This window comes from Phalaenopsis equestris, unplaced genomic scaffold (genome assembly GCF_001263595.1).
Source record: "Phalaenopsis equestris unplaced genomic scaffold, ASM126359v1 Scaffold000174, whole genome shotgun sequence".
Taxonomy (NCBI): Eukaryota; Viridiplantae; Streptophyta; class Magnoliopsida; order Asparagales; family Orchidaceae; genus Phalaenopsis; species Phalaenopsis equestris.
In genome coordinates this window covers 619,445-630,819 of record NW_018164616.1, presented here as the reverse complement: position 1 = coordinate 630,819, position 11,375 = coordinate 619,445, and the positions used below count along the sequence as shown (strand labels likewise).

Below are 11,375 nucleotides of genomic sequence, written 5' to 3'. Positions count from 1 at the left end.
ATGATATTTTCCGATGTAAAGTAGACATATTCCAAAAGTAATATTCATTGTCTGATACTTTCAAACGCAAATATCGATGCACGTTACGTAAAATCAAATACGACATCAATAAGACGCAAATAATTTCCGTCGTCATATTTCGATGTAAATTAGACAAAAATCAAATTATTGACCCCCATTTTAACATGGATAAAATCAGACAAAAATCAGACGTAAATCAATAAATATCATCAGTTTTCCGTCTGATATAGCCGACAAATATGCGGAATTCCTGAAGGATTATTCTCCCAATGGGGAGAAACTAAGATTCGTCTTTAATTAGAAGCCCCACTGATTGACTAAGTATTCTATCAATTATTTTATATTTTCTTAAACATCAAATTCTGAAAAGAAAGTAATATCATATTTTAGTCATGCATGATTATTATTATAGAAGTGATGTATATATAATATATAATAACAACTATATATATATATATTTATGAGGTAGAATGTGCATTGTTTGTTTGGTACGGTAGGTATATTTTCCAATCGAACGGAGTAATCTGTTTGCTTCAGAAGGGTACCATGTAGTATTCTAACTGTCTTTACAAGCTTCAAGCAATAAAAATGGTGACTTCCTTGAACATTCAGGAATCCCTATCCTATATTTCCAAATAATTCCCGGCTCTATATTCCTTCAAGCTATTTCAATTCTATCTTAAAAGCAAGCAACCAGTGTTTCTTTGACGAGCCTGAGATTTATATGATTTTTCGCAGTTATTAAATAATAATCGTTAATTTATTTACATTGAGCTGGTTATTGTCACCACAATTTTATCCAACCCTAACAACTCCAAAATCACTGCAAGCCGCCTTTTTTTCAATTTGCAATTGAAACCACCATAAAGTGTTAGGAAGGAGAAAACATTACGTTCGAACACTCATATGTGCGGACGACGGTGTGGATTCGACCACGTGACTGTGCACAATGGCACAGTCGAATTCACGCCATCGTTCACACATCAGAACAATGCACGTAATATTTCCTCACCTTAGGGCTTATTTATTCAGTAAAACTATGGCTTTTGTAAAACCTTGATTAATCAATAAATCTTAATGTGTACAAATGCCCATATTGTAGTTTTCTTGAGACCTTTATTTTATGAGTTTTAATGGAGTTTGATATTTGATTGGAAAGTGATCCAATCTCTTTTAGTCAAGTTGAACAAAGTGCTAACTCCCATAAATGGATATAAGTCATATATAATAAGATGAAATCAATAAGAGATGATGACATTTCGGAATATGTTGAATTTCTTACTTTTGCAAAACCAATTGGTTATAAATTGATCTTAAAACTAAATGGGATTCAAAAGGCAATGCCAAAAGATATAAGATACTTCTTGTCGCTAAATATTTAACTTAAATGGAAGGCATTGATGATGAAAACACTTTCTTGAAAGCATTAAATGGAAGGCATTGATGATGAAAACACTTTCTTTCAAGTTTCTTGAAAGCTTCTTTTAGAATCATTATGACACTAATAGCTCTTTTTGATTTAGAGCTACAACGAATGGATGTAAAGACATTATTTCTTAATGATGATATTGAAGAAATGACATAAATGGTGCAATTAGAAGATTTTCAAGCAACTAATTCTATACATCTAATTCACATATTAAGGAAATTCTTTTATATTTTGAAGCATGCATCCCATTAATGGCTTAACAACTTTGATCAAGTGATTACTTCCTTTGATTTCAAATAAAATATTATTAATCAATGCATTTATTATAAGGCCAATCAGAATAAATTTATTATACTTTTGTTATATGTTCAATTTGCAACTACTGATATATGCATTTTGCATGAAATTAAGATATTTATCTCAAAAAAGTCCGAATTGAAAGATTTTGGGATTGCTTCTTTTGTGTCAGGCATATCAATTCATCGAGATCATTCTTTTAGGTATGCATGGTTTATCATAATCGGGACATGAAGGATTGTGCACCATGAAATATAGCCATTGCTAAGGGTGATAAAATTAATATTCTTTAATGCTGAAATATAATATTCCAAAATAGGTATAAAAAAGATCTCTTATACATATACAATAGGAAGTCTTATGTAAGTTTAAGTTTGCACATGTCTAGGCATTGTGGACATTTTTGGAACATTTTGACAAATATTTGATTAACCAAGAAATGGATCATTGGAAATCAAAAGTAGCTTACTGATACTTAAAAATATCAAAAAAATTTATGCTCACATATCAAATATCAGATCATTTATAAATCATAGGGTATTCCGAATTTGATTTTGTTGGTTGGCTCAATGGTTGAAGATCCACTTTTGGCTATATTTTTTATGTTAATTTAAGAAATTATGGGTTCGTTTGGGCGGGCGGTACCCCCGCGGCGCGCGGCAAGTAAAAGCGGACTTCCTTTTTTTTTCGTTTGGTTTCCAACTTCGCGGCACAACATCCGCGAAGTTGGTTCGAAGCCGACCGCGGGATACCGACTGCGGGATAACCCTCGTGGCCTGGCTTTCGCCCGTGATTTTTACCCTTTACCCCACACTCTCCCTAGGGTTCTAGCTGCTTCGACTCTCTCTCTCATGAACCGGAAACCGAGGGAGAAACCTAGACGAAGGCGATATCCTTGAGGAGTCGAAGGGTTCTGTTGAGGGAAAGGGAAGGAAGGAGGGGAATGGTAAACAGGGATGCTGCGTATTGGAGGAAGAAAGGTGAGATCCTTGCCATGGTGTGGTTCATGGAGGAACAGAGGATGGCTGTTGGATAGAGCTTGGTTTGAGAGGGAAAGGTCAAAGCCACCAACGACAACGGAGGATGTGGAGGTTGTACTGGTGGTGGTGGTTTCTTTTTCTCCTTGTTCTTGCTTATGACTTGATCGAATCTGATACAGCTTGAAAATCTGATACACATAATATCATACATTTATAAATTTTTTAAAAAATAATTACTATTTTACAATTATATATATATATATATATATCTCTATATATAATATTTATATTTATTTCATATGAATTGTTAATAAATAATATTATTAAAAATTTTACATATATTAAACATTCTCATATAAATACTTAACAATTTTTAAACAGTTTTAGCAAACAGGGGCAGTTTGGTCATTTTTCCATAAAAAACTGCCGCATAGCTGTTTTCACACAGCTGCACCAAATAGACTGCCAAATTCTCCATAGCTGCTTCCCCACAGTAGTTTCCTAAGGTAGCGCACATGCAACTGCAAAGTTGAGAAGTTGCAGTTGTGCCAAACATGGCCTTAATAACATTAACTTACTCCTTTAAGGGTATTCACCCACATAATCCTCAAATTAAGTGATAAGTGATAATTACCCTACTCTTGGAGAAAATTGAAACATCAATGTTCATTGAGCATTAAAGGTATTTATAGAATGGGTTATTAAGAGACATAATAAGTTTAAAAATGAGCTTGAGACTTTTCACCAGGTGGTGAGGGGAAGCATGGACTTACTTCTTTCCCCAGATCTATTGGATATCTCGGAGGTCTACTAAACTTAATATGTTTTGCTTAACAAAAATCATCCTTAATCAAATTAATAGGGACCCACCAAGATATGTCCTAGGGTTGGGTAGATCATTAAAACCTTACTTTTCCACTTTATATAAAATGCTCTCACATGCATTTTGAGTTTCAGGGCCTACGTGATGTGACCATTATTGGTGCTAGGCTAGTACCAGATGACAATGCACTACGATTCTCTTTCTTGTTTTCTAGTCTCTCTTGTAGTCCTTCCGTATTTTGAAGATTTCCATCCTTGCAGGTGTTGCACTATCTATGGTTGCTAGAATTACCTTTTACGGTACCATCCTTTGATGATGTGGACCACATCCTCACCATGACTCTCTTTGGTTCCGACCCGGAATGACGCTTAAATCCTGCTGTCTGAGAATCACTTTTTTCATCCTATGGTGGTGTGGTATGTCCCCGTAATCACTTGTTTCGGTTATTGCCCAAGAAGACGCTTAAATCCTGTTGGATGAGAATCACCTCTCCGTCCTCTAGCAGCGCAGATCATCTCCCCACCATGACTCTTTTCGGTTCTAGCATGAGACGATGCTAATTTTCGATGGTTGAGAATCAATTTTTTCATCCTCTGGCGATGCAGATCTTGTCCCTGTCATGAGTCATTCCGGTTTCATCCCTGGATAATGCTTAGATCCCGTGAGCTGAGAATCATTTCTCTACTCTGGTTGTGCGGGCTATGCTCCACCCAAGGTTGCTTGGAGTTTCTTTCCTACCCGAGATGTTACTTACCCCACCTTGTAGTCTGTGTTGTTGTGCTACCATGAGTTCTCTGATTGAGAAGTCGTAGGAGCATCCTCCTCTTAAAGAGGAAATGTTTCCACCGTTTGACGACCATCCAATTCAATTCATGTCATTTACTATAAAAAATCAAGCACATGTCAGCATTAAAGTAGAAATCAAAGCTCAAGCAACAAACTAATCTTCTTCTTCTCAATTGTTCGATCCTTACATCCAGAAGGTACAATCAGTACTTCATGCTGGCTAATCTCATGCATATGTTAAGAGAGATAAGAGAGAAAAAATAAAATTTTTTTATCACGATGAACATGAGCATGTCACTATTGATTGCCATATTTCAAGCCACTCATTAAGAAGTTAATCAATGAATGATATTTGAAGAAACTCTCAGTTCAATGAAGCAATAAACAATAACAACTAAATTTCAACTACTTCAACTTGACCAAAGTGAAGGTTATAGGTGATCAATAAAATTGAGGCAATAAATAATTAGAAAGATCGAATAAAAAACTTCACCACTAACATGTAATTCATAGCCATTATATGCTCACAAGAGTATGATAGAGCATATAAGGATCAAAGTATTTTCCTCCTTCTCAAATTTTATATCAAGGCTTGCTAGATGCAAGTGAAACTTTTATAAAAATTCAAATGATCTTGTGGTGCACATTTGTTTCCAATGAACACAATTGGTTAATTTTTAAAAAAGAATGATTGAAGGGTACTTTTTGACCCATCTTTTTTTGTCTTCATTTATGTTACTTAGAGAATTATTTCACTTTGAATCCTGAACTAATGGTGTGCATTTAGTTGGTTCAATTGGATTGATTGATAAATTTATTGAATCAACTAAATATAAGCAAATATAACAAAATTGAACCAATCAAATGATATGCAGAACGAAGCCACACATTAATTTGGTTGATTTGGGTTTAACTGAGCTTTCAAATCTAAATAAAAAATCATACATTCGATCAATTTGGATGACTAGTTCACGAATCTGAATACTTGTGATTTCATAAATCAAATCAAATCAATGACTCTTTGATCTAACTTAACTAATGGTCACCCCTAACATATATCTCCTTGAGAACTATTGTTGAAGATAACATAGGATTGCTTTTCACAAAGTAAGTTGACAAATATGAATTTTTTATGTAGAAAGTAGAGATGCGCATGCTCATCTTTCTTCACATGCCATGCATAATAGCCAACTCTTTTTCCACCCTTTTTCCTTCTTCTTGGATGATTTACTTACATACCCCTCAATTCCCATGTATTTACATATCTAACCCTTAAAATTCATTTTTTACATATATTGCATCAAACACATGCATGAAAAGATGTAATTCATTTTTTTTTTCCTATAAATTAAAATAATTATAATAATTTATATATATTGGTGGTCCTATTAATCTCCCATATCTTATGAGATTAAACAAAAGGTGCCGTCCAAATCCCGTCTAGTACTATTTAAGCATTAAGTATGTTTCCCAACCTAATTGCATGCCAAATGGCATCGTTTCTAACACCAAATTATTTTATATTGATTTTTAATGTTAATAACATCACCTAATCCAAATTTATCTCGTGATAAGTGAAAGTTCATTAATCAAGCTAGTTTAGAGCCGTTTTGTATTGTTTTGATTTAGTCTATGAAAAAGCCTACGTGATGTGACCATTTCTAGTTCAATAATTAGTTCAAGTACAACATATGTTAATATTCATTTATTCAATAAGCCCACCATTGATATGATATTTTACTCTCTCTGTTTCTCTCTCTTTCTCTCTCTCTATTTATAAGAGAATGGCCAGAGGCTATTATACGAATTCTCTTACGAACCCTCAGACATCCTCATGTGTTTAACTATTTGAGGACCGTACTCACTATCATCAAACTGGTGAGGAGAGGATTTGAACCCGTGACTTGAGAGGACTTACGACCTTCAAAAGGCTGGTCTATCAACAGGTCACGACTGACGTCACACGCACGCACGCACACATACATACACAGATAATAATAATAATAATAATAATAATAATAATAAAATTAGTGTTTGACTTGAGAAATAAATGAACTTAGCATAAATCAAATGGAAGATTTATATGTATACCACCATTTCTTATGTATTTACATGACTAACGCCTAAATTTCAAATTTTATGTACATGTCCTTTTACCTATGTATGAAGAGATGCATTTCACTTTCTTCTTTTTTTGTTAAAATAATGATTTTTTTTATATGTTATGAAAGATTTGAATGGTATAAATGAAAAGAAAAAGTATAATTTAAGTATTTGATACATAAATATATAAGAATTTGGCGGTGCTGATGTAAATGTTTTTGATTTATCCATTAAATTACTTTGTCATGTCCACAATGTCTCAATGAAAAGGTCTCGACATGGATGTCAGACGATGCTTTAAACGAGAATGGATGTATGTCTTTGCATAAATGATGATTTTCTTTGGTAGCTGGTTTGTTTATTTTAGCAGTGGGCTCAGTTCAACCACTTCAGCAGGTGTGCTCAATGCGACCATTTCGACCACTTCGGGTGGTGGGCTTCGAAGCCCATAGGATCTTTGATTATTGCGTCATACTCATAAAAAAAAAAGTTCTTTTTAAGTAAATGACTGCATCTCATTATATATATGTCGCCTACCATGACTCTTTAATTGACAGAGTTGATAACGCCGGTGGGGTCACGGGTTCGATTCCGCCTATGCGTGAGATGAAATTCTTAGACACATGAGATTAGTCAGGAGGCTCATATAATAGCATCTGGCCAATCCTATGCTGCACACACACACACACACCCATTTTTTATTTTTAAAAATACTTAAACGCTTAAAATTAAGTCAACTTGCTTGAAAATAAGTAAGTAATAATATTAGAAAAGAAAAAGAAATGATTAAAAATAGTACTAAATATATTTTAAAACAAAAATAAAAAGAAAAGAAAAAACAAAAATCTTTTCAAATTAACATGACTTAAGGAGATGCCTAATAAAAAATTGGTTTCACTTAAATCATCTTAAGGAAAGGGACTTAATTACATTTCTAAGATTATTTATAAAGTATTAGCATCCTTACTAGTAAAGTCCTCATGATATTCTTTTTTCATATAATTTTTCTAAGTATCTTTAATATGACAAACTACAATATTCTTGAAAAAAATAGGAAATCAGAATTCTGAGACTTGAATACTAAATATTTTTTACATTCAATTTTTAACCTATGTTATTAAAAATCTTTCTAAAGTTTCACTATTGCAAGAATTATCAGATGCGGAAGGGGTTGATAATTTTTATTATCAAAATTATTCTTCATTAATGTTATTTATATTTTATGTATACATTCATGTTCTGAACATTCATCTTCTCATTGATTTTAATTTACATTTTTTTTATCCAATTATATGCCTTTTCAATGTATGTATCCTTATGTGTATATCCTACAACAACAACAATTATTATTATTATTATTATTATTATTATTATTATTATTATTATTATTATTATTGGTGTTTCATGTCAAAGGATTCTATGTTGCCCTCAAAAGACAAATAATAATAATAGTGCTAAAGGCAATCGATAACCGTTAGGTATGGCTCATATATTATGAGGGATAGATGTTGGAGCAGAACGGAGCGAGCAAGCGGAGCAGAGCGGAAGAATATGCCCAATTTGGGGAGTTTCGTTACGTGGGTTGGGGGTGCGGGGGCAATGTCCCGCGGTACGGTACATGAGTAATTTTGTGATTACATATTGTACTCTAGGGTTATATATGTCTTATTTTGTAACCCTAAAACATTCTGTACTCCTTTTCTGAATTGAAGGAAAGCCCCTGAGGACGTTGGCATGTTTGATGAAACTCGTTAAATCTATGTGTGTTCTTCTGGATTTGTGTCGATTCATGTTTTTCTTCGCCTTAATTTCTCGACAATAACCAAACGGTCTTGACTCAAACGAGGTATTCCTTAATTTTGAAAATAATAATCTCATGTTTAAAATCTTATGGATACGAAATTAAAGGATTATGCTGCTTCCTAAGTGAGTTTTAAAATTAATTTAAAATTAATTTAATGCAACTTCAGTTTAAATAACACATTTGAGATATATACACTTCTATTAAAAAAAGAAAAAAAAAACACTAAAGACTATATATGCTTTAATATTTGCACAAATGCTTTCGTGAAAGAAACCATAAATATATAACTTAATTATCATTAATCAACATGGTGCACATATTATTAAAATATTAAATATTCTAATTAAGATTACATGCACACCCATCCTGATTATTTTCTTTAATGATTTCCTTGAGTCAGTTTTGTTAACCTAAAACAACACTAATCCTCCTCACAAGTACAACAAACTACAGCAACAACAACAACGTACCTTACATTTGACCTAAGACCTCAATTGGTAGCAAAGCTTACACGTGCAGTTAAGCCATTTTCTAGGGCAACTGTTGGTTTCAGTTAGGTCTGGGAGAACCAACTATAACTGAAATTACCTTACAAAATTTAATTTTTTTCATATTTTCATGATCTCTCATACATTAGCTATTAAATAAAGATATTTTTACCCTGCAGTAAGATCCGAACAGCCAAAGTGTGCATCTGAACCGTCCATCGAATGGTTTGCGCCAATCTAAATGCTTCTGCATGCATGGCAACTTCGTATACGTATGCGTCTGCTAGCCGAAGATCGAACGGACCGAGACTGTTAGGTTCTAAGTAGACGTTGTAGGTTAGAAACAATGGAAAGATGTTGAAAGAAGAACAAATTCTCTCCACCAAGCAACCCCACTCTCTCTCTCATTTCTCTCTCTTCATTGGTTAGCCCACACGTAGCATCACCCTCCCTCTCTCTCTAATCTCTCTCTATCTCATCAGAGAACTGTACTTTCCTCTTATTTATTCCATTTGTTAATGCATCTCGCTCCTCCCTTAGGGTTGTCTCCATTCCATAAATATAACCACCGGATCATATCAATATATCTCTATCGATCCCTGTGTTTAAATTTCATCACCATGAACAAAATCCAACCTTTTCTTACATCTTAGTTTCTTCGTTTCTCTTCTGAAGAAAGAAGCTTGCAAAAAAGTTTCTTTTTTTTTTCCTTTCATCTCTTTGCTGATTTTTTAGGAGTATCAGATGTGTTCGAGAGGGCACTGGAGGCCAGCAGAGGATGAGAAACTCAAAGACTTGGTCTCAAAATATGGCCCTCATAACTGGAACGCAATCGCTGAGAAGCTCCCAGGAAGATCAGGTGCAAATCTAACAAAATCAAATTTTGATAGCTATTTATCATCTTAAAGCAAGTTATATTGTATGAAATTATTAATATTTGTATATCTATGACCATATATACAGGAAAGAGTTGTAGGTTGAGATGGTTCAATCAGTTGGACCCAAGAATAAACAGGAGTCCTTTTACAGAAGAAGAGGAACAGAGACTTTTAGCTTCTCATAGAATTCATGGAAATAGATGGTCGGTGATAGCTCGTCTATTTCCCGGGAGAACAGATAACGCTGTGAAGAATCACTGGCATGTCATCATGGCTAGGAAAGTAAGAGAGAGGTCGAGATTTCATGGCAAAAGACCCTGCTTTTCTTCTTCTTCTTCCGTGATCATGGCCGGCGAGAGCTCTTGTAATGCTCAAGGAAAGCGAGGGAGTCTGCAAGATTCTCAAGGGTTCTTCTCCTTTGTAGAAAACTATTACAAGAAGCAAAAAAACTGTTTTTTGCTTGAGGATTTTAAGTCCAATTCGGATGAGTTGCAATCTTGGATTCATGGATTCAGTGCTGATTTCAGCTTAGGTAATATCTTGTAGTTCTTGTTCGGTTCAGTTTATGATACATATTATGTTATTGGATTGTGTCTTGAATTATTCATATTAATAAATTATAAATTCATTAAATTTTTTATTTTTTGCTTTATTTTGATGATCATATCTCATAAAAATATATATATAATCAAATTTATTTTTTAGATAATAAATAAATAATCAATCAAACACAAAGTACAACTTGATATATATACATTATCGTTACCTACCTAAATATCAAACACTAGAATATGATACTATAAACCAAAATATCAAAATAAAAATTTAGTTTTGATAGTGCACTATGCATTAACACATGCATATTATCCATATTGTTTCAGGTGGAAAGAAGAATTCAATCGAGTTTTATGATTTTCTGCAAGTGAATTCTGACTCCAATGGCACGAAGTGTCATTCGAGTATAGAAGAAGAGAAGGATGAAGCGTCAGGAACAAAGCAAAGCTCCTCCATTCTTCGATTTCTTCTCCGTTAATGGGAGTATTTAATTATTAACTTTGGGTTAATGATAAATACTTAACTAATTAATCATCATGCATGCGTGTTTAAGGGAAAAATAATCGCTTAAAATCATATTTATATAGCGAGAAAACTACTCGCTAAAAACACTGAAAAATGTACAGAAAATTTTGCATGGAAGACTGTCCCATGCACTATTTATTATACATTGGGAGTGTGATGAGCTGTTTTAGTTCTATTTAATTAACAATTTAAGCAAATATTTTTCCTATATTTATACTATGTGTATAATGTGGAGCTGAAGTTGGCTGACTGATTCCTTAAATGTAATTTAAGGGATGATCATGCATGCATGCATTTGATTGATTACGCTTATTTATGTATGCCCAAGTTAATGTTAATTAATTCTCATTCACACATGAGAGTTGATGGTACCTAAATAAGCCATTTCAACCTTGTACATTTTATATATGCATATCAACCACTTGGTGGTAAAGTTTCAATGTGATATATTTTCTTTTTTTACTTTATAAATTTCAATGTGATGTTGTGCCATGTGAATGAAAATGCGAATTAATTAAGATGCCAAAATATAGAAGATAAATGCTTAAGAAAAAAATATGGTTAAAAATGAAAAAAAAGTAATCTTCCTAGAAAATTTAATGCTTTTTTTTTTCAAATATGAAATTAATTTTGTCTTCTTATGCAGGATGCAATATGTAAAATGATTCTGATATATATATATATAT

At 33.2% G+C, this 11,375-nt stretch overlaps 1 protein-coding gene across 1 annotated transcript; it reads left to right on the top strand.

The window, feature by feature from the left end:
- The first annotated feature begins 9,283 nt into the window (after positions 1-9,283).
- LOC110022193 (transcription factor MYB52-like) lies at positions 9,284-11,171 on the top strand. Its single transcript, XM_020721015.1, has 3 exons — positions 9,284-9,590; positions 9,695-10,141; positions 10,491-11,171. The coding sequence occupies exons 1-3, from the start codon at positions 9,476-9,478 to the stop codon at positions 10,640-10,642; spliced, it is 714 nt and encodes a 237-aa protein (XP_020576674.1). The 5' UTR covers positions 9,284-9,475; the 3' UTR covers positions 10,643-11,171.
- Positions 11,172-11,375: the final 204 nt, after the last annotated feature.